The sequence below is a fragment of the Arachis hypogaea genome, chromosome 13 (genome assembly GCF_003086295.3).
Source record: "Arachis hypogaea cultivar Tifrunner chromosome 13, arahy.Tifrunner.gnm2.J5K5, whole genome shotgun sequence".
Classification (NCBI taxonomy): domain Eukaryota; kingdom Viridiplantae; phylum Streptophyta; class Magnoliopsida; order Fabales; family Fabaceae; genus Arachis; species Arachis hypogaea.
The window spans coordinates 135,832,510-135,855,894 of NC_092048.1; the positions used below are offsets into that span (position 1 = coordinate 135,832,510).

The 23,385-nt window shown below is 33.2% G+C and overlaps 3 protein-coding genes across 9 annotated transcripts; 1 reads left to right on the forward strand and 2 right to left on the reverse strand.

The window, feature by feature from the left end:
• Positions 1–730: 730 nt before the first annotated feature.
• On the reverse strand, positions 731–2,367 carry LOC112783052 (protein LONGIFOLIA 1). Its single transcript, XM_072210925.1, has 4 exons — positions 2,275–2,367; positions 1,852–2,022; positions 1,598–1,769; positions 731–1,497 (listed from the first exon to the last, which is right to left on the reverse strand). The coding sequence occupies exons 1-4, from the start codon at positions 2,365–2,367 to the stop codon at positions 1,025–1,027; spliced, it is 909 nt and encodes a 302-aa protein (XP_072067026.1). The 3' UTR covers positions 731–1,024.
• Positions 2,368–2,729: 362 nt separating this feature from the next.
• On the reverse strand, positions 2,730–5,782 carry LOC112783061 (pentatricopeptide repeat-containing protein At1g59720, chloroplastic/mitochondrial-like). 7 transcript variants are annotated; one of them, XR_011870038.1, is made up of 4 exons: positions 4,861–5,782; positions 4,036–4,222; positions 3,470–3,586; positions 2,730–3,379 (listed from the first exon to the last, which is right to left on the reverse strand). XR_011870038.1 is itself a non-coding variant. In XM_072212729.1 (3 exons), the coding sequence occupies exons 1-3, from the start codon at positions 5,166–5,168 to the stop codon at positions 3,542–3,544; spliced, it is 540 nt and encodes a 179-aa protein (XP_072068830.1). In that variant the 5' UTR covers positions 5,169–5,782; the 3' UTR covers positions 2,730–3,541. The 7 variants fall into 7 exon arrangements, 3 of the variants coding, with proteins under 3 accessions (XP_072068830.1, XP_072068831.1, XP_072068828.1); XR_011870037.1 differs by having other exon boundaries at positions 2,730–3,133; positions 3,244–3,586; XR_011870039.1 differs by having other exon boundaries at positions 3,470–3,604.
• A 1,775-nt stretch (positions 5,783–7,557) lies between these two features.
• Positions 7,558–20,190, forward strand: LOC112791820 (AP-1 complex subunit gamma-2). The gene is made up of 18 exons (XM_025834802.2): positions 7,558–7,934; positions 8,996–9,298; positions 9,419–9,560; positions 11,739–11,912; positions 12,252–12,431; positions 14,211–14,365; positions 15,075–15,165; positions 15,262–15,425; positions 15,802–15,856; positions 16,508–16,630; positions 16,722–16,817; positions 16,992–17,119; positions 17,411–17,515; positions 17,617–17,870; positions 18,222–18,488; positions 18,575–18,750; positions 19,357–19,461; positions 19,572–20,190. Exons 1-18 carry the CDS (start codon positions 7,891–7,893, stop codon positions 19,665–19,667), a joined length of 2,658 nt encoding a protein of 885 aa, XP_025690587.1. The 5' UTR covers positions 7,558–7,890; the 3' UTR covers positions 19,668–20,190.
• Positions 20,191–23,385: the final 3,195 nt, after the last annotated feature.

Genomic DNA, 23,385 nt, shown 5'->3' on the forward strand with positions numbered 1-23,385 from the left:
TGTACTGGATTGGGTGCTTTGTCTTTGGGTTTGTGGGCTCATGCTTATATCTTGAAAAGCAGTGACAAGAACATGATTGATGATGTTTTGGTTAACACTAGCTTGTGTGATTCCTTTAAGTAAACAAATTATATGACTCCTAAACGATTCTTAGGTTAACATACTTGTGGATGCTTCAGTATGCCAGATTTGTTACTAGGTCTATGCAATTCTCAAAACATTTTTTTCTTAACCTTTTGGCCTGTTCTTGGTTTGATTGATGTCTTAAACTTCTAATGACATTGTTGCAGAATGATCCTAAAGTCCTTAATTATTAACCAAGCTCTGAATGCTATCTAAAATACACCAACCAAAATATCTATAAATTGTTTTAAATTGATATAACTGATGTGAGTATGTGACGAATAAGCATTGCAAGTAAGACAAGTGCAACTAATATGTTCTAAATTCATGAACTCTTGGCTTCACTTGGGCCATTGTCATATTTAATTGAACACATAAAGCTTCTCTCTCTGGCTCTCTGATTTTGTCTCTTCTGTTTCTGTGGCAGGATATTATATGACAAGTGATATAATCTCTTCCATTATCCAGTCTCAGACGAAGATGCTCCTAACTATCACTCAATTATCCAGAACCCGATGGACACGGTAACCATGTTACAGCGTGTTGATAATGGCTGGCATATTACACGTTCTGCATTCCTGCAGGACATTGATCTTATTGTTTCCATTGCAAAGGTATGCATCCTGTGGCCTTTAACTTGGCTGGGTCCTATCCAATGTCCATTCTTGTGATGTGACATAGTTAAAAATGATTGAGAGTGCTTTATTATATGATATTTTGGTTAACAAAGTTAAATTTCTTGCCACTTTCTCATATAACTCAAGCTGTTTCATGAGTTGTAAAGGTTCTTTAAATGATTAAGGCTCAAATATTTATTTATCATCACATCACTTGTACTGGTTTAGGCTTATAAACAATGCTTGCCTGTTTCCTTGCATATTAAGAATCTCAAACTTATTTTTTAGCCAAAATATACATATATTAAGGCACTAATTTTTTGTACTAGAATCTCATTGACAACATCAAATATGAGTTTTCTTTGCATTTCTTCAAGATTATTTATCCTAAGAATCTTTCCAGCATTGTGCTTCATATTGAACTGCAGCTTGTTTGTCTTCAATAGTTCAAGTGCAAAGAACAACTTTGGGTTTATCAGGTGACCTGGTGAATGAACTGCCTGGATTAAGCTGGGGCTACTGAGCAGCCCTGATGCGAGCAATATTTCTGCTATGTATTTACGGTCGGAATCTTTTCTCTCTCTGCAATTGGTGAATTTCTCGCTATTATCGTCATTTTGCCAAAGAACTTTATCCAAATTCTGAGTTTGAAGGTCATCATCACTGGTTCCATTGCTGAAGTTGGCCTTTGTGTTATTGAATGAAAGAGGAAGGTCCAATGCATGCCCTATGTTATAAGGAGTGGCTAAAGCTTCATCTGTAGAAATATAAATATGAAAGAGTTAAAATGTAATCCAAACTCCTTTCCTATAGATGATTTTATGTGAATATCACAAAAACTTAAGTGTAGAATATACCTAAATCTTTTGAGATTTCTGTCTTCTTTTTGATTGGAGAAGGTGGGTCTTCACTGTAAAATTGCAGATCAAGAACAGAAACTGGACTTTGTTGTTCTGAAGTAACTGTTATCATGGCCATAGCACTTTCCTTGCTTAGCTCCTTTGTAGCAGTCTGATCAATGAAAGAATATTAAACCTAGTACTTTATGCTTATGGGCAACCATTGTATAATGGGAGGAAGAAATACTTACATTTTGATTCATGTGAGTCACCTGTTGAATGGAAATGTTGTTGTTGCTTTCAGAATGATCAGCTTGGGTGCCCTCTATGTCACGGTGAGAATCCATGCTTCTGTTGCTGTCAACATTGGAGGAAATAACATCAACTTGATGCTTAAAGTTCCTCTTTTGACACCGGATCTTGCTGAAGCCTTCATTTCTTTGCTGCAAGGTACAAACTTTTTGCTTTAGGGGTGGAACTTAGGGACAATGACTCTGATGATTGCTTGTGTTGTCTTCTTTTACTTTTGGAATCTGATGATTGGTTTGTAGGTGAATGCTTCTCAAAACCAAACTTATTTTGTACTCTTGGGCTTCTAGTCTCTGCTGTATGGCTGGAGTTATTGGTGTCCTCTCCATTGATGACCTGAGGAACTTTTGAGGCTTGCATTAATTTTGAAGTTTTCTTCGTGTTACTCTTATCTGCAGAATGGAAGCGTTGACTAAAAGGATTTGTTGAACTGGTTCCTTTTGCTGTTTGACTTTCAATATTGTCAAGCAATCTTCCATCTTTGGGATCATTGGTAGAAAAAGGAACCAGTTCAAAGATGGAAGATTGCTTGACAATATTGAAAGTCAAACAGCAAAAGGAACCAGTTCAACAAATCCTTTTAGTCAACGCTTCCATTCTGCAGATAAGAGTAACACGAAGAAAACTTCAAAATTAATGCAAGCCTCAAAAGTTCCTCAGGTCATCAATGGAGAGGACACCAATAACTCCAGCCATACACTAGAGACTAGAAGCCCAAGAGTACAAAATAAGTTTGGTTTTGAGAAGCATTCACCTACAAACCAATCATCAGATTCCAAAAGTAAAAGAAGACAACACAAGCAATCATCAGAGTCATTGTCCCTAAGTTCCACCCCTAAAGCAAAAAGTTTGTACCTTGCAGCAAAGAAATGAAGGCTTCAGCAAGATCCGGTGTCAAAAGAGGAACTTTAAGCATCAAGTTGATGTTATTTCCTCCAATGTTGACAGCAACAGAAGCATGGATTCTCACCGTGACATAGAGGGCACCCAAGCTGATCGTTCTGAAAGCAACAACAACATTTCCATTCAACAGGTGACTCACATGAATCAAAATGTAAGTATTTCTTCCTCCCATTATACAATGGTTGCCCATAAGCATAAAGTACTAGGTTTAATATTCTTTCATTGATCAGACTGCTACAAAGGAGCTAAGCAAGGAAAGTGCTATGGCCATGATAACAGTTACTTCAGAACAACAAAGTCCAGTTTCTGTTCTTGATCTGCAATTTTACAGTGAAGACCCACCTTCTCCAATCAAAAAGAAGACAGAAATCTCAAAAGATTTAGGTATATTCTACACTTAAGTTTTTGTGATATTCACATAAAATCATCTATAGGAAAGGAGTTTGGATTACATTTTAACTCTTTCATATTTATATTTCTACAGATGAAGCTTTAGCCACTCCTTATAACATAGGGCATGCATTGGACCTTCCTCTTTCATTCAATAACACAAAGGCCAACTTCAGCAATGGAACCAGTGATGATGACCTTCAAACTCAGAATTTGGATAAAGTTCTTTGGCAAAATGACGATAATAGCGAGAAATTCACCAATTGCAGAGAGAGAAAAGATTTTGACCGTAAATACATAGCAGAAATATTGCTCGCATCAGGGCTGCTCAGTAGCCCCAGCTTAATCCAGGCAGTTCATTCACCAGGTCACCTGATAAACCCAAAGTTGTTCTTTGCACTTGAACTATTGAAGACAAACAAGCTGCAGTTCAATATGAAGCACAATGCTGGAAAGATTCTTAGGATAAATAATCTTGAAGAAATGCAAAGAAAACTCATATTTGATGTTGTCAATGAGATTCTAGTACAAAAAATTAGTGCCTTAATATATGTATATTTTGGCTAAAAAATAAGTTTGAGATTCTTAATATGCAAGGAAACAGGCAAGCATTGTTTATAAGCCTAAACCAGTACAAGTGATGTGATGATAAATAAATATTTGAGCCTTAATCATTTAAAGAACCTTTACAACTCATGAAACAGCTTGAGTTATATGAGAAAGTGGCAAGAAATTTAACTTTGTTAACCAAAATATCATATAATAAAGCACTCTCAATCATTTTTAACTATGTCACATCACAAGAATGGACATTGGATAGGACCCAGCCAAGTTAAAGGCCACAGGATGCATACCTTTGCAATGGAAACAATAAGATCAATGTCCTGCAGGAATGCAGAACGTGTAATATGCCAGCCATTATCAACACGCTGTAACATGGTTACCGTGTCCATCGGGTTCTGGATAATTGAGTGATAGTTATGAGCATCTTCATCTGAGACTGGATAATGGAAGAGATTATATCGCTTGCCATATAATATCCTGCCACAGAAACAGAAGAGACAAAATCAGAGAGCCAGAGAGAGAATCTTTATGTGTTCAATTAAATATGACAATGGCCCAAGTGAAGCCAAGAGTTCATGAATTTAGAACATATTAGTTGCACTTGTCTTACTTGCAATGCTTATTCGTCACATACTCACATCAGTTATATCAATTTAAAACAATTTATAGATATTTTGGTTGGTGTATTTTAGATAGCATTCAGAGCTTGGTTAATAATTAAGGACTTTAGGATCATTCTGCAACAATGTCATTAGAAGTTTAAGACATCAATCAAACCAAGAACAGGCCAAAAGGTTAAGAAAAAAATGTTTTGAGAATTGCATAGACCTAGTAACAAATCTGGCATACTGAAGCATCCACAAGTATGTTAACCTAAGAATCGTTTAGGAGTCATATAATTTGTTTACTTAAAGGAATCACATAAGCTAGTGTTAACCAAAACATCATCAATCATGTTCTTGTCACTACTTTTCAAGATATAAGCATGAGTCCACAAACCCAAGACAAAGCACCCAATCCAGTACAGGAACTAATCACACTTTGCATGGTGTAACCGTCAGGATCATGAATCCTCTGCATCTCACAGAACATTCTCAATGCAGTGTCATACTCACCAGCACTTTGCATAAGAGTCAATCATGATGTTCCATGAAACCTCACTTCTCTCGGACATTTTCTCGAACACCTTGTGTGCCAAGTCTAGAAACCCACAAGTTGCATAAAAATGAATCAAACTGTTACAAATATGAGTATCCGATTCAAACCCAAGTTTCAATACATGAGCATTCACCTGTTTCCCTTCAGAAAGAGAGAACAAGTAAGCACATGCCTTTAATACAAAACGGTATGTGTAATTATCAGGAATAACCGCTGCACTTTGTTGTTCTCGTTCCATCATTAACATTGCTCTGTAAAGTTCCATGGACTTGTGTTTTTGATCTGCGGTTCTAGCATAGGCTCTTATGAGTGTGTTCCACGTGAAGGAAAAAGGAACAGAGATAGCGCCGGCGACGATGGAACAAAGCTGCTCGACGAAAAAAGGAGGCGACCCCGGCGACGATGGAACCGAGCTGCGCGACGATGCTTTCAAAGCTGAAACAGTAGCTGCACGATGGTGGAACAGAGCTGCACGATAACGACGGTGGCTTCGAAGCTCGTTTCGGCGACGGCGTCGGGAGATGGACGGAGGTGAGGTAATGAGATCGATGACGGAGAGAGGAAGGAGGAGCTCGAGGGTGATGGGAGGGATGGGTTCGCGTTTAGCTTGTGTGGAGCTAAGGTTGCTGGGTTGGGTAATTGGCTAGGGCATCTCAGCAGATAGGAAGAGGAGAGAAGAAGATGAAGAAGACGAAACCTTCAGACAGAGGCCTCAACGAGAAGATTTCTGAATGCACATGAAGAACAATTTTAGTTTTTTATTTTTTTAATATGTTTAATAAAGATGAAGAACAATTTTGATTTTTTGTTTTTTTAATGTATTTTTGTTTTGTTGTTTCAATCATTTGAAACTATAAAATTAGAATTAATTGAATTTTAAAATTTGATTAATTTAAAAGGGTATTTTTGTCTAATCAAATAAAGAAAGGATGTTTAAGTCTTTTCATTAAAATTAAATAAAATTTATTTTTTATTTTTATTTAATTAAAAGGGTGTTTTAGTAAAAGTGGTGATATATTATATATTTAAAAAAGAAAAAATTAAATGCTGACGTGGAAAATAAATTTCACATGGCTTATTGTTATTTGTCCACGTTTTAAACGTATCGGTACGTAAGAATTTATCATCGTACCGTAGCAAACACCTTTAAAGTTTTCTCATTGTATATATTAGGTTGTTTGAAGTGAAGTGAAAATTTTGATTTCCATAAATAAAAATGTTTGGTAACAAAAAAAATTAATTAAAAAAAGATATTGTGTAAAAATATACACAGAAAACAAGGGTAATATGGACAAATCTGAAAAAAAAAGTAATTATCCAAATCAGTCTCTAAAGATTTTAAAAGCGGATATTTAAGTTTAAAAGAAAAATTAATACACAAATCAATCAAGGAAAATTAATACACAAATCAATCTTTAAGATTTTATTCTGTCAGACAAATCAGTCCCCAACTCATTTTTCAGCAGAGTAATTACCAGATTAATCTTCAAAAATTTTAAAAATAGACATTTTAATCCTAAAAAAAATTAATACACAAATCAATCCCCAATATTTTTTTATTAAACATAATAATCTTCCGTCTATATATATTTGTATTTATAATATATACATACATATAGTTACTAAATAATAATAATAATAATAATAATAATAATAATAATAATAATAATAATAATAATAATAATAATAAACAAAATTATTAGAGATTATTTTAAAAAAAGTTAAAATTTTAACCATTTGATATTTTTTAATATAATAAAAAGATGTCTTATTTTAAAAATCATGTTTATATTAAACAAAATATTTTTATTTAAATTTTAAAATATTATTATTATTATTATTATTATTATTATTATTATCAAATATATATATATATATATATTATAAATACATACATAAAAATTCAATAAATAATTTTATTATTATTTCTGTTCAAAAAATATAAAAAACATTAATAATAATATTATGCAATTAATAATAATAATAATAATAATAATATACTATTTTTCGTGTGAATAATAATATTTTAAAATTTAAATTAAAATATTTTTTTAATATAAACATAATTTTTAAAACAAGACATCTTTTGATTATATTAAATACAAAAATATTAAACAATTTTAACTTTAAATTTTTTGTAGAATAATTTTTAATAATTTTATTGATTATTATTATTATTATTATTATTATTATTATTATTATTATTATTTAGTGACTATATATAAATATTATAAATACATATATAAAAATCTAATAAATAAATTTATTATTATTTTTGTTTAAAAAATATAAAAAATTATGATACAATATTATTATGCAATTAATAACAATAACAACAACAATAATAATAATGATTATTATTATTATTTTTATTATTATTATTTTATTTTATTTTTTTGGACAAAGAATTGTTAGAATAGTTGGGAATTGATCTGTCTATTAATTTATTTTAGGAATTAAAATGTTCGTTTTTAAAATTTTTGAAGGTAATTACTTTGTCGAAAAATAAACTGAAAACTGATTTGTCTGTCGGAATAAAATTTTGGGAATTAATTTATATATTATTTTTTCTTAAAAACTAAAATGTCATTTTTAAAATTTTTGAAATTGATTTGGGTAATTATTTAAAAAAAAAAAGAAAAAAGGAAAGACCCAGAGCCAAAACAAACATTCATTTTGCGAAGTTTGTGCGTTTCAACTCGCGAGTTTCAATTAGTAGCATAGTTTCAGAAATCAGAACACAAGAACAACGAAATTAAATTAAATCAAAGAAAACAAACGCAATAATAAAAATTAAAAAAGAAAAGAAATTAGAGACTCTTTCTTTCACGCGCCAGCGCCAAAGCAAGACGCGACTCAGATCCAAATCTTCTTCGTTCCTCTTTCTCTGTCGCCGGCGACCGATTTGGATCTCCGCTTCCGAATTCGGGTCATCGACCCGGTTATCTTGCATTTCATTCAGTTAGATCCAATTGAGCTTTTTCGCCATGGATCCGATCTTAAATCCGTTCTCTTCAGGCACGCGTCTCAGGTGAGCCATTGCTTACTTAGATCACAAGAACCTCAAAGTTTCGTAATTATTATTATTACTATTTTGTTTGAGGATTTTAGCGCCAATGCCAGCTAGTAAAGGATTAAGCTAGCTGACTAGTGATTACTCTGGCACAATTCTTGTTTTGTGTTTTGTTTCTTCCATTCAGACATTGCTAATTGCTAGATCCTTCAGAATTATTTCTAAAGTTGCTGTAGGAATGGTGTGTTAGTTATTATGGTGAGGTTCTTTGTTTTCTTGCGCACTGTAGTTTAATTTTTAAGTTTTGGTACTAATCTGGTTTATGCGCGTAGTTGAGTGTATTTGTTGCTTGTTAGCCTTATTAACATACTGTCATTGTGCCTTTTAACCTATAACTTTTACCTTCTTAGGTTTTATCACATCATGGAAAAATGTGCTGACAAGTGACAGTGCCTCTTCTCAGTATCTTGAGGATAAAGTTTAAATGTTTTCCTTTAGCTACTTACACACATCTAGTTTCAAGATGTTGAGAGATTGGACAGTGTGAGAAACTGAGCATGAGGTTTCAGGATTATATTAGAACATCACTTACTAGATGCCATTCTTTTCTTATTAAGTACTGTACCAACCACATGGATTCAAACTGGTTGTCAAGGACACACTGTAATATTCTCATGCTGAATTTTATATAATAGAATACAAGTGGTTAAGAATAATTTGAATATGAGGCCTGTTTCAGTTGTCCCAAGAATTTGGTCATTTTTTCTTTTGTTTTGGGAGGGGGAAGAAGATGAGACCTTCATCCTATATGCTATCTTTGTTGAAAAGTGATGATCTATAGGCTGTCCTTTCTCAGTTTTTTGTGCTTTAGTGTTTGACTAGCTCGCGCTCGTGGTATTCTGATTGTTGGTCTGTGTATGTGTATTTTAAGTACTTCTTATGTGCAAAATCAGTGCAGTTAAAATATTGCCAATTTTTCTAGCAATGATAAATGTTTAATATATAGTTTTAACTTTTAACATTTTAGTTTAGTTATTATCAGTATCCTTAAACTAAATTGTTCATAACTTTGATTTCAGGGACATGATTCGGGCCATACGTGCTTACAAAACTGCAGCAGAAGAGCGTGCTGCCATTAGAAAAGAATGTGCTGCCATTCGTACTTCAATCAATGAAAACGATCCAGACTATAGGCATCGCAATCTGGCTAAGCTTATGTTCATCCACATGCTTGGCTACCCTACGCATTTTGGTCAAATGGAGTGCCTGAAGTGTATAGCATCTCCCGGATTTCCAGAGAAGAGAATAGGTTACCTTGGCCTTATGCTGCTCCTTGATGAAAGACAAGAAGTGCTAATGTTGGTCACCAATTCTTTGAAACAGTATCCATTTTCAAGACCATGTTTCATTTGTTCTCAGTTTTTACATTTGAGTTCACAAATATGGTAGGTAACAAAATCAATCACTGGTTATAGCAATCAGCAACCTTAACTGAATTACAGAGATCTTAATCACATGAATCAGTATATAGTAGGACTTGCTCTTTGTGCTTTAGGAAACATATGCTCAGCAGAAATGGCTCGTGATCTTGCACCTGAGGTTGAGAGACTGCTGCAATTTCGAGATCCAAATATTCGGAAGAAGGTGACTTTTCCATTATATTTCATACGCTTTTATCAGAATCTTATCACTTGAGGAACATTAAACTCAATAGATATATTGTGATATTTAGAATTCTGTTGTTTCTTTATGCATGCTTATGAGAGGAAAATAGGCCATGGGATGTTTCTTCCCCCCCTCCCCCCCCCCCCCCTTTTCCTTTTTGGGGATTTACAGTGACTTTTCTATGTAGTTACAGTAACTTACTCCTAATTTAAAGTTATTAGTTTTGGAGCTTCTTTACTATTATTCTGCAAGATTATGACTTGTTACTTCTTCCTGTTTCTCAATTTCTTGTAATGGTGCTTACTTCGTCATTCTAAAGATTTTTGTTACATGAATCTGGCAGTAATAATAGCGAATTGGCTAGGCTTCTGTTGGAAAAGGGTTATGTAAGAAATTCGTCTGGTTCTTGCACAACAGAAAAAGTTACACTCCTCCATTTGCTAAATGCATTAAACTTGAAATGTTACAAGAAAACACTTGCATCTATTCATTTCCAGTAGGAAAATAATGTGAAGACATACACTGGCATTGATATAATCATATAAGTGTCTTACAACAAACAAACAACAACAACAACAAAGCCTTGTCCTACTAGTTGGGGTCGGCTACATGGATCAAACGACGCTATTAAGCTTTATCATGTATCATGTCTATAGAGATACCGTTTACATGTAGATTTCGTTTGACCACCTCATGGATGATCTTCTTAGGTCTTCCTTTGTCTTTCACCCATTGTCCATCTTTCATCTCATCCACCCTCGCGACTGGGTACTCTGTTGGTCTTTTTTTCACATGTCCAAATCACATGAGATGCGATTCTACCATCTTTTTCACAATAGGTGGTACTCCAACTCTCTCTCTTATATCTTCGCTCTTTATTCTATCTAATCGCGTATGACTACTCATCCATCTCAACATCTTCATCTCTGCCACACTTAACTTATGTTTGTGCTCCCCTTTTGCCGCCCAACACTCTGTACCATAAAGCATAGCCAGTCTGATAGCAGTGCGATAAAATTTACCCTTAAGTTTTAAAGGCATTTTTTTGTCACGTATAAAACCAGACACAGTCTGCTATTTTGACCAACCTGATTGGATCATATGATTTACATCTGTTCAATTTCTCCATTATTCTGTATGATGCACCCAAGATACTTAAAACTTTTAACTTTTCGTAGGATATTCTCTCCAATCTTCACCTCTGTATTAGGGTTTTTCCTTTGGCGGCCAAACTTACATTCCATATATTCCATCTTACTACGGCTTATGCGCAGACTATACACTTTTAGAGCTTTTCTCCATAAATCAAACTTCTTATTTAGGTCTTCTTTTGACTCTCCCATAAGGACAATATCATCGGCAAAAAGCATGCACTATGGCACAGACTCTCGGATATGCTCTGTAAGTATTTCCAAGATTAATGTGAAAATGTATGAACTTAAGAATGATCCCTGGTGTAATCTTATACTAATAAGAAATTCTTCTATCACAACACCTTGAGTCTTCGCACTAGTTGTAGTCCCCATCATACATGTCTTTAATTGCACGAATATATGTGATCCTGACTCTCTTCCTTTCCAAAACCTTCCATAAGACCTCCCTTGGTACCCTATCGTATGCTTTTTCCAAATTAATAAACATCATAAATAGATCCCTTTATACACTTTAATAATATTTTTGACATTGCAAAAGTAATTTTTGGAGCAGAACCTACTGATAGAATGACAAAAATTCAATTAAGTTGCTTTGCAGTGTGTCTGTTTTAGATTTTAAGGAATGTGAATGCACTTTTATCATAAGGATTTTCTTGCTGTAAGTGCATGAGAGCATTTGTGTTTCTCCATTTCCATTCCAAAGCAGACACATACTTGGTTATGCGGGAAGAAGGCAAACTGAGGCGCTAGTGAGAAAAGTGGATAAAATGAAAGATATTTCGATTAAAAGGGGTTGATGAAGACCAGAAAAAAACCATAAGAGAAGTTGTTTAAGAGAAACAAATAAGAAATACCTATCTCTCAGCTGTTGTAATGAAATATTAGTTTTTGATAGTTCCCAAATAATTGTGACCTTGTGATTTGATGGTGAATTGCTCATGAAACAACTGCTTGAGTTATCATTGTTTGTTCTGATAAATTGACTATACTGACCTTTATCTAGGCAGCATTGTGCTCTATACGAATCATAAAGAAAGTTCCAGACTTGGCGGAAAACTTTGTCAAGCCTGCTACTGCCTTGCTTAAGGAGAAGCATCATGGAGTTTTGATCACTGCAGTTCAGCTTTGTGCAGATTTGTGTAAAGTTAGCAGAGAAGCTCTTGAACATATTCGAAAGGTGCTTTCAGTCTTTCTTTACTGCGTAAAACGTCCAGGAACACTTTAACCATTTTTCTCCTCTTTTTTTCTTGAACCTGGGAATTTTTTTATTTTCTGGCTGAAATGCTTTCATCTTTTTGGTTTGTATATGAGCTATTATTATGATGTTTGCTGACTTGAGTTCCAAAATTACTCACTTGCAATTTGCCATGCATGGCACCACATGTTAATCTTGTTGTGTATGCACTTTATGATGGTATATTTTGCTTTAGGGTGTTTGATTGCTAACTCGTCTGCCACTTGAGCTATGCCTTTGGTCAGCTGTTGTAACAAAAAACTGTCTGAACAATTATTGTAGAAATGCACAGAGGGTTTGGTGAGAACTCTTAAGGATCTAGCGAACAGTTCTTATTCACCAGAGTATGATGTTTCTGGCATCACAGACCCGTTTCTTCATATCAGATTGCTCAAGTTGTTGCGATTGCTGGGTGAAGGTGATGCCGATGCTAGTGACTCTATGAATGACATACTTGCCCAGGTCTGTTGTGCATTGTCAATTGTCAGTGTTTGGTATTGTGGACATTTTTTCCCAATGAATATCATTTTACCTTGCATGCCAACACAAACTGCTGATGGTATCTTAATAAGGAATTAAGGATTGAGATATTTAATTTGAAGGAAACTTTTTGTTAATTGAAAAAGAAATTTTGTCAAGAGTATAAAGGGACAGTACAACTTAGGGCAGGAAGGTAAAAGACAAAATTCAAGAATTGCAACAGGGCTGCTTAGTGTCTTTATTTATACATATCTGAAAGTAGGAACTCCTGCAAAACTACTTCACTACTGCTGTCATCACACATTCACACGTCAATAATCAAAGTATAAATTTTATACTATCATATTTTATACTAATATACTATTAGGTTTTGCAATGTAAAATGTACCAAATGTGTTCTTAGGGGAAACTGAGCACCTTAAAAACACAAGTATTCAGCTCCAACCTGGACTATTGTGATTTAGATGTCAAAGCAAAATGATTTTGGGTGCAGGTGTGTATGGGTGATACTAGTAAGATCTATACTTCTGATTATTGTTTCTCAAGTCCAAAGCATAGGTAAATAGGGTTACGAACTTTAGCTACGTATTTAAAGCTCAGTGTTATAGGCATGTGAATTGTTTTAGGTGCGTGGACACATTGGGTAAGATTGGACAAAATAGGATAAGTAATATTATATTGTAAGATAATTAGGGTAGCACTTATCGTGCAAATGATAAGCCTTGGATGGGTTGTCTTTGGAGATTGGAGAAGACCTGTATAAGCCATAGTATGGAGATTAGATTAGTTAGAGGGTAGTTGAATAGCTGGAGTTAGAGGGAGGCCAAGGAGACATATAACTGAAACCACTAAGAAAGATTCAGTTCCTAATTTATTTTGTATGTATTGTTAGTCTAAAAAAGCTTTACTGAGATATTCAATCATGTATTGCTGCATACATCAACAACTATGTTTGATTCGATTACCCGCAACTTTTAAAACCTTCAAAATACAAGTGAATGTTAGATGACAATGTTAAACTACTTCACACTGAAAACAACAGTAACTTAAGCACTGTGTGATAGGTGGGGTTGGCTACATGTATCAAATAACATGATGTTTTTCTTAGGTCTACTTCTAGCTTTATGCCTACCTTCCATTCAATCCACTCTCTCAAGACTCTCAAAGCCTATTTAGAACATATCCATACCACCGAGGACAAAATTCTAGTAATCTTCTCAATATTTGATGCTACCCAAATTCTCTCCAATGTAATGTTCCAAATCCTATTTAGTCTGGTGTGACTAGTCATCCATCTAAACAGCCTCATGTCTGCAACATTAAGCTTACGTTCCTGATATCTTTTCACTGCCTGACATTCAATCCCATAGATATGCAGTAAAATATACCTTTAAGCTTTAGGCTAATTTTGTTTTTGTAGATAAAGCTCAAAACACTCCTCTATTTTAGCCACATAGCTTGAATCCTATGGTTTAGATCTCTCTCTATCTCTCCATCATTTTGGATGGTACTAGTAGAACCAAGATACTGAAAAGTTTAATCCTCTGAGAAAATTGTCTTACACTAATGGTTCAAAATTATTCCCCAAATTTCAATGATATGACAAATCGACATGATTTTCAATAGGCGACGGTGTTATCCCATTAATGTAGCTGACCCTCGCCCCATATATTGACACAGTTTTATGGTGTCACATTTTCAGTGACCATCTTTTCTTGAAACTTATGCTTGATGTGTTCCTTAACTTGTTATTTCTTTTAGGTGGGTACGAAGACCGAGTCAAATAAAGTTGCTGCGAATGCCATTTTATATGAGTGCGTTCAAACAATAATGAGCATTGAAGGTAATGGTGGCTTGCGTGTGCTTGCCATCGGTATCCTAGGAAAATTCTTGTCAAACCGTGACAACAATATCAGGTATTTTTTCTGGACATTGCTTTTTCTTGATACCTATAGGAAATGTTGTATAAAGGTTATAACCACAAAAGTACTTTTGAGAGTTCGCCGAGTAAATTGAAGCAACAAATTTTTTTACTAAGAAAGGTTATCTATAACTGCCAAATCACTAAGAAAGAAGGAATCAGAATGAAGAGAGCAATGAATACCAAACTTTTTCTAAGCTTACTTGTTGCAGGTGCATTGGTCCCTTTTTTCTTGAGGGAAAAACATGTAAGGCAAATTTTTAAATAGGAGATGCATAGGTTGCTATATATACGGATATACACTTCCAGTGGTCTTGCTATTACAGTAAAAAGGACTTATAATTTGGAGCCAAGACAACATTGAATTATTTGGAAACACTGTTTTACTCTGTGTTCCTGGAGCTTTTCTTCTGGATCATCTCTCTTTAAGCCTGTATGGCATGCTTATCATAGACAATCCAAGATATGATAATAGGTTGGATGCATGTTAGCTTAGAAAAATTTTAGGAAAACAGTACACCACTTCCTGGTGAATTGTTAGGTTGGAAGAATTTTCCTAGAAATATTTTCCAGATGTTTTAAGCCCCCTCCCCCCTCTCTTTCCCCTCTTTCTTTTTTATTGTATGTGTTTGTAATTTCTGTATTGTGATTGCCATGATACTCACTGTTTTAGTCAATTGAACTCTTCTAACTTATCACTTCAGATATGTGGCATTAAACATGCTGATGAAAGCTGTAACTGCTGATCCTCAGGCAGTGCTTAGGTATCGTGCAACAATTCTGGAATGTGTGAAGGTATTATGTTGCCCTCAACCTTTTTTCTTATTCAGTTACAAGTCTAAGCCTTGTTTTATGACTTTGAGAGGTTGTTGACTTAACTTTTTGGTCCAGGATGCTGATGCTTCAATTCGGAAAAGAGCCCTTGAACTTGTTTATGTTCTGGTGAATGAAAGTAATGTGAAGCCCCTAACGACAGAGCTAGTATCTTATCTGGAAACCTGCGATCAGGATTTCAAGGGGGACCTTACTGCTAAAATTTGCTCAATAGTTTCAAAGTGAGTCATACAGATTATCAATGGCATTCCATTTTTTGCGTACATAGTTTACTTTTAACATTTGCATTCACTTTCATGTGTATTAGGGTTGAAATAAGAAGCTAGGCTTGCATTTTCATATTTGAATTCATGGTGCAATTTGTTTTCTTTGTCTCTCACGTTAATTAATAATGTCTTGGTAGATTTTTCTGGCCTTTGTTTACCAATGCATTTGTTTGATTAAACAGATTCCATTTAGTTCATTTCATATTGCCATCATCTCCACTCCCCTTTATTAGTTTAGAACTGGCAACTGGAGGTTTTTCCTTTCAAAACTTTGCCATTATATCTAAATGTGTTTTGTTAATTAATTAGTATTTACCTATTTGTGCCTCAGGTTTTCACCGGAGAAAATCTGGTATATTGATCAGATGATCAAGGTTTTGTTGGAGGTATACTTCTAAGAAACAAGATCTTTGTAATGAAAAAAAAATTCTGAGATAATGAAATCTGTGCTCATTTTTCAGTGTTTGATCATATCAGTAATGTGTGTGGTGTGTGGTAGTCACTTGTTTCTCATCTCTACATTTGGCATTCTACATCCCAGGAAAAATGACTCCTATGACACCCTGTTAAAATTATCCCACACACGCTGACAACTTTTTATTTGATTTAAATAAGTTTTTTATTTCAGTAAACCTTGATTTTATGTTGATCTCTACTTTATTTTGGGTCCTATATTGGCTTGTCTCTTCCATTAAATGTTGACATAACAAGTTAAATATTGACATGGCAGATGAGACATGTTACCATTTAACTTATCACAACTAAATAGCTGGAAGCGACGAAACCAAACATTTTAAACATTTTTGGAGTGGGAAGAAAGGAGGACCAAAACCAAACTTATGATTACTTGTTTGGGTTGAAGTAAACTACTGTGTATGTTTTAATTAGTCTATTTGTCACTTTATATTTGCACTAGGACCCACTCCACTATTTCTTTATATCAGTCACAAATTGTTGATAATCAAATTTGGTTGTTTTGTGAGTCCCTTTTCTACTATAAAGCAAGTCCAAATATTGACTTTATGATTTGTTAGTAGGCTGGAAGTTTTGTAAAGGATGAAGTGTGGCGTGCCCTAATTGTTGTTATAAGCAATGCTTCAGAGCTTCATGGATATGCAGTAAGAGCATTATACAAGGCATTTCAAAAGTCAAATGAACAGGTGCTCTATTCTTCTCAGACAAAATATATGCTTATTGTTGATTTTTCGTCGCAGCCATAATGTTATAACATTGACTTCTATTTTTTATCAGGAAGCCTTCACTCGTGTTGCAATATGGTGCATTGGAGAGTATGGTGACTTGTTAATAAATAATGTTGGAATGCTTGACCTTGAAGATCGAATAACAGTAAGTAATATTTTCCTCCTTCGGAAGTTTCTAAATAAGTAAAGTTCTGAGAAAATGATGAGGACATTTTCTCAAATAGATATACTACAAAACGAATACTTCACACCATGATCCTTTATTTGCTCTTAGTTTCTAAATATAGTGTTTTATTCTTCATGTATTTCATGCATGCAGGTGACTGAGTCAGATGCTGTGGATCTTATAGAGATTACTATACAATGCCATGCATTGGATTTTACCACAAAAGCAATGGCTTTGGTTGCCCTATTAAAGCTCTCTTCACGTTTCCCTTCTTGTTCAGAGTATGATTTGTTTTTTCCCGTTTGTAAATATCTGTTACATTTTGTTTTAAAATGGATTTTTTTTCTTTCCTGTCCCTGCTTCAGAGGAATATAATGATTCTAGTATAAGAGCAAGCTCAATAGTTTAAACACTTTCTGCATGTTTACTCCCTCCCCTATGCATGTGATCTGATATTCTTGATAAGTCATATGACTGTTTTTCATCCATGTATCTTCATTTGTTTTACATATATACTCTTGTATTTGCATATTTGACATGTAAGTTCTATTCTGTTTTTGTTCCTTGTATAGGAGGATCAGGGAAATAATTGTTAAGTACAAAGGGAACTTCGTGCTAGAGTTGCAGCAAAGATCTATAGAATTCAATTCAATTATTGCCAGACATCAAAATATTAGGTGAGGTTAAAGTATTTTTTGTTTAATGACATTGTATCAAGGGCTTGAATTTATAGTACTCTAGTAAAAGAAATCAAATTATGGGAAATGTCATCATGTAGGTCTATGCTTGTAGAAAGGATGCCAGTTTTGGATGAGGCAACTTTCATTGGTCGCCAGGCTGGGTCTCTGCCTGATGCAGGTTCCATTTCGGCAGGATCTTCTGTGAGTCTTCCAAACGGGGTAGCCAAACCTGCAGACTCTCTTGTAGATCTGCTTGATCTAAATTCAAATGATGCTCCCGCACCAAGCTCTTCTGGTGGCGATTTTCTTCAGGACCTTCTTGGTGTCGATCTGTCACCGGCAGCACAATCGGGTCAGTGTTCTCTAAGATTTTCCATCTTTGTTCACTCCATAACAAAGATACATATTTATTTTTCAGAAACATGGTTTATGGCTAGACCATTACAAGATTTCAGAGTTTTTATAGAAAGGATTTAGGGTTCTTCTATCATTTGTGGAAATATTACAAATATTACTCTGCTTATTGGGTTTGGTTATACTGCTGTTAGATGTAATTTATGAGGTGAGCATTGGAATTAAAGATCAGAGATAGTTGCATTGCACAATCCTCTGCAGTGCCTTTTTTTCCTTTTTTATCTTTTAATGAATAAACTTGCAAAATCATTTATGTTCATATCAGTCTGACATTTTCTTGCATTTTTAGGTGCTAACCAAACTTCAAAAAGTGGCACAGATGCTCTTTTGGATCTCTTGTCTGTTGGATCAGTGTCTGGACCTGTTGAATCACCTTCTGCACAAAGCAATTCTTCTGCCATAGACATTTTATCTGCCAGTAAAAGTGAAAAAGCATCCGTTTCACCATTAGATGATCTCTCATCACTCTCACTATCTTCAAGAACAACTTCAATCACTGGAGCTGCTCCAATGATGGATTTGTTGGATGGTTTTGCATCCACCCCACCGAAAAGTGGTAAACTCAGTTAACAGTTAGGAAATTATTTTAATTTACAATTCAGTGCAAATACTAATTCATTTCCCCTATATTGTATTGAACAGAAAACAATGGGACAGTTTATCCATCTATAACTGCATTCGAGAGCAGCTCCTTGCAGTTGACATTCAATTTCTCAAAACAGCCAGGAAACTCACAAACAACGAATATCCAAGCTACCTTCATAAATTTGTCCTCTGATGAATACACAGATTTTATTTTTCAGGCAGCAGTTCCAAAGGTATGGCAGTCAGTGTGCTGTTTAGCTTTCTACATCGCCTGCGAAAATCATCATCATTAAAGTGTTTTTTAGAGTTTGGATATAATTTGTCTACATTTTTCACTATGTCGTGTTTTATTATTTGATTTACTTGAGGTTTCCTGCTTTCTTATCAAAAGCGCAACCTAGTGCAAGAATCCCCACCCATAGAGGTTTTCGGAGGGTAAATCTTCAGAATTTTTACCTTTGCAAAGTTAGGGGTGAGGCTATTTCCAGAATTTGAATATGGGACCTTTTGGTCACTCAGCAGAAACCTTACTGTTGCTCTGAGACTAGCGCTCTCCATGCTTTCTTGTTAACGTGGAAAATATCTTCTCCTTCCTTTGTTTGACCTATAACTATAAAAAAACTTATCATGATAAAGAAATCACAATTGGGGGATTTATTTCTCTCAGGTGAATAGTTCTAGCAATATAGGTGTCCTCAATTCAATGAACAAATATATTTATACTAGTCTATTTCGTTATGTTGTCTCCACACTTGAGTTTGAATTAGATATTGACATTTTGAAGCTGATGAGTGGTTATACCTGTTTTCTTCTAATAATATTGGTATTTTGATTTTCAGTTTCTGCAGCTGCAATTAGATCCAGCTAGCGGCAGTACTCTCCCTGCCAACGGAAATGGTTCAATCACTCAAAATTTTCGAGTTACCAATAGCCAAAATGGAAAGGTAGATTTTATTTGTCAGTTGTTTTTGTGCATAACCATGTTCCTACTTTGATTTATGAATTTAAGTGGTTCTTAGAGAAGAATTAATGTCTAGTAACATTTGATTTTCAGAAATCTCTTGTAATGCGCATAAGGATAACATACAAGATAAATGGCAAGGAGAAACTGGAGGAGGGACAAATCAGTAATTTTCCTCGTGATTTATGAGCGCCAAAATGGTAAGTGGCCATTGTGGGTGATACCATAAAAGGCATAAATTAATAATAAGCCCTTTTCGTTTTCCGCACTTAATAGTCAGTCAGGAATGCACTTTTCGTGTTTCACTTTCATGCCTCAAAATGAGAGGGCGGTATGGTTCATACAACTGGGTCCGCTTTCCGGCTCAAATTTGAGGTAGGTTTGTTTTATTTGTTTGGTGGCTTCACAAGCTGCAATTCTTAACTAGCGTAGGTTCTTTATGTAAATTAGTCCAAAATATTCTTGTACGATGATGTCAATCACAGTTTTACCTATGAGGAACACAGAATTGTCTCACATTGAGAACTTGTGTTGCTTGCAATTTCTTACCCCTGAAGCTGAAGGTAGTCGCGTCAGTCTGCCGTTTTGCAGTTGTAGTGTTGAATGCAATTTGATAAATCGTAGGGACTTTATACAAATTCTTATATTCGATTGTTTTATGTAACATCTTTTCCTCCCAGTATCATTAATGAAATGTAATCCCAAAATTAACGTATTTCTTATTCTCTATGCTAAAAGTTCAAGGAGATAGCTGAAGGAACATTTACATTTCTGTGCCGCTGCACGAGAAAATTAACCTTTAAAAGGGAAGTGTCTAATTATTTAACTGTTGATAGCATGGTATTCACTATTCCTACTGTTAATAAATTAACAGCCTTTTCGGGGTATCTGAACATAATCGGACTAATTTCTCCAATTTGTCGACATAATTTGGAAACAAGGAACCCAAATCAATAGGTTATATTTTATTAATTTCCTGTCTTTGCCACTTAATCTGAATTCCAGTCTATTTGCATTGGTAATTAACAACACTTCGTCACATGGTGCTATAAATTCCATTCAAAAGTCTAGACTGCCAGAGTGCCAGTTGTTTTGGGATCGTTAAATTAATTCATTTATGGTTTATAGATCCGATGTTAATGACGAGTCTAGTGTATAGGAGCATCACATTACAATATTATGAATTTCTGTGTAAGATCTAACTATAAAGCACTTTGAAAATATTGATTAAAAGAGTTAAAATAAAAAGTTTTAGCCCTTTTAATGTATTAAAATTTAAAAGTTTATGTTTATATTTAAATTTTTATTTATAATATTTTAAAAAGTTTGCTTTTAGAGTATTTATTAAGATTTTATTTTATGTTTATTTTAAAATTTTCTAATTCAAATCCTTACAACATGATTTAAATTCACATAATATCCAAATATTATTTTATATATGTAAGACTTAAATTCAAAGAATTTAACATTTTGCAGCCAGGCAAGAACTTTCATTATCGTTAGGGTTTAAACTCTGAAACATGATAACTGCATATATTATAAATCTATGTTCACCTAGAATCCTAGATCATCTTTAGACTAGTAGGCATTGTATGTAACATTTTTTTATGAAATGGGTTTTTTTTTAATGACATTATGAAATGGATTTTAACATATCATCGTTTACTAATGATCACTGCGGCAACCATTACTCAACATTTAATAATAAAAGGCAACTAACATTTATGTTCCATTAGTATATGGTATTTGTATAGCCCTTACTTTATAGTTAGTGTGAAATAATAATGCAATTTGTTTAACTAAAAAGTATGGACTCAGATGATAGGAATAACATTTGAAAAGAAATACACAAGGAAACTTAACAAATTACTAGCTGGAGTTTTGAATTGTTCAAACTTTCAAATTAATTTTGATACACAGAGTTACCTCAACACAAAGACAATGCTACTTTTTGAGATTTGGCTGTCATAGATTTTAGACCACCTTGCACGTCTAACTTGTAACTTCTTTATACTTCATTACGCGTTGTATTGGACTACTCGACAAAATGAAAAATGTTATCATAATCTATTATATCTAAGTGAAAACTCATTACCAGTCGATTTCACATGAAGTTAATAGTTGTGATGTGAGAGTCGTTAAATGAAAATTTAGTTAAATCAGTCAAATCATCTAATCGCTCTCAATTATCAACTTCACGTGAAGTCGACTACACCTGAATTTCCATCTTATATCTATTATATATTACTAATTTTACAATCAAAATATATCGTATGTCATTCTCTCATTACAATTGAAATCAAATTTTTTTCTCCAAATTTAAAGAGTTTTCCTCCTCTCTCTCTCTCTCTCTCTCTTTCTCTATCTCTCTTATTCATTTATCCACTCTATCTCTCTTATATATCGTTACTACTTACTAATGACTAATTATAAATTTGATAATCAAAATAAGCAACATGATATTTTTAATTACAATTAAAATTAAATTAAAATATAGCTATATTATATTATTAATTTAATTACTAAAATGTGTCACATAACACCCCTCATTAAAATTAAGATGAAATATTTTTTTTCAAAATTAATAAATTTCATTCTTTCATCTTCTTATCTATCTCTCTCCCTTTCACTATTTCTCTATATCCTCCCCACTTTATATATAACTTATAATTTATATTTTTTATTATTAATTTGACAAACTAAAATGTATCATGAGATATTTTTTATTATAATTAAAATAAAATTTTTTCCTTCAAAATTAACAAATTTCTTCTCTACTTCTTCATTATCTTTCTCTTTTTTTGTCTCATTCTATATCTCTATCTACCTTTTTTTCTACAAAAAATAAAATTAATAAAATAATATAATTCAAATAAATTCATAAAATTTAAATATAATTAAAAATAATCTCATAATATTATTTATATAAAAAATATCATTATTATATATTTTTTTATTAGTTTTAAATTTTTACTACTTATCTTTCTAACTATATCTTCATTTTTCTTTCTACAAATATTTATTACATACAGTTTAAAGAAAACACTAATATTATACTTAATAATTAGAATCAAGATTCAATTATTTAAAAAATATTAATTTTGAGTTAATTTTATAACTATCAATATAATTTTTTATACTAATACCTATATATATATATATATATATATATATATATATATATATATATATATATAGAGAGAGAGAGAGAGAGAGAGAGAGAGAGTATATTATTTTTAAATAATAAGTATGAAAATTAATTTTTTTGTGCAATAGACTTAACACCTAATCAAATATAAAAATATACACATTAAATTTTTTTTAAGTTTTAGATAATAAATATTAAAATTAATTATTAGTAAAAAATTAAACTCTTTCATATAAAATTAATACCTAAAAAACTTATTGTTTAATTTTTTTATCTACGAAAATTATGATCTTTTTATCCGATGAAAACTTTTATCTCTTACATATAATTTTTTGTAAAAGTAATTTGATTTTATAAATTTTTTGTGTTATAATTTATAATATTAAAATAAAATTAATGTAATTTTAAAAAGTTTATATTCTCGTAATATTATTAGGGTAAAAACCCTAGCTATTACATAATATAATAGTTGGATGGTAGTGTAATTAAATCAAAAGGTCAAGCTAATAACTCACTTGCATTTGTGATTTGTCCAACAAAACACATAACACGATACAAGTATACAACTTAATGTTTAACTGTCGTCCCCACATTAGACTCGCATCAAACCGTGCAAAACATTAGTCATCAAAGCATTGGATTTGAGTCATTAGCTTATAATATTGCAAAGTTCCAATCACTCTTAATTAGGAAGAAAAACCAAATTTGGAGTCTCTGTCGTCCATAGTTGGTATCATTACTTAATGGGAATACGATTTA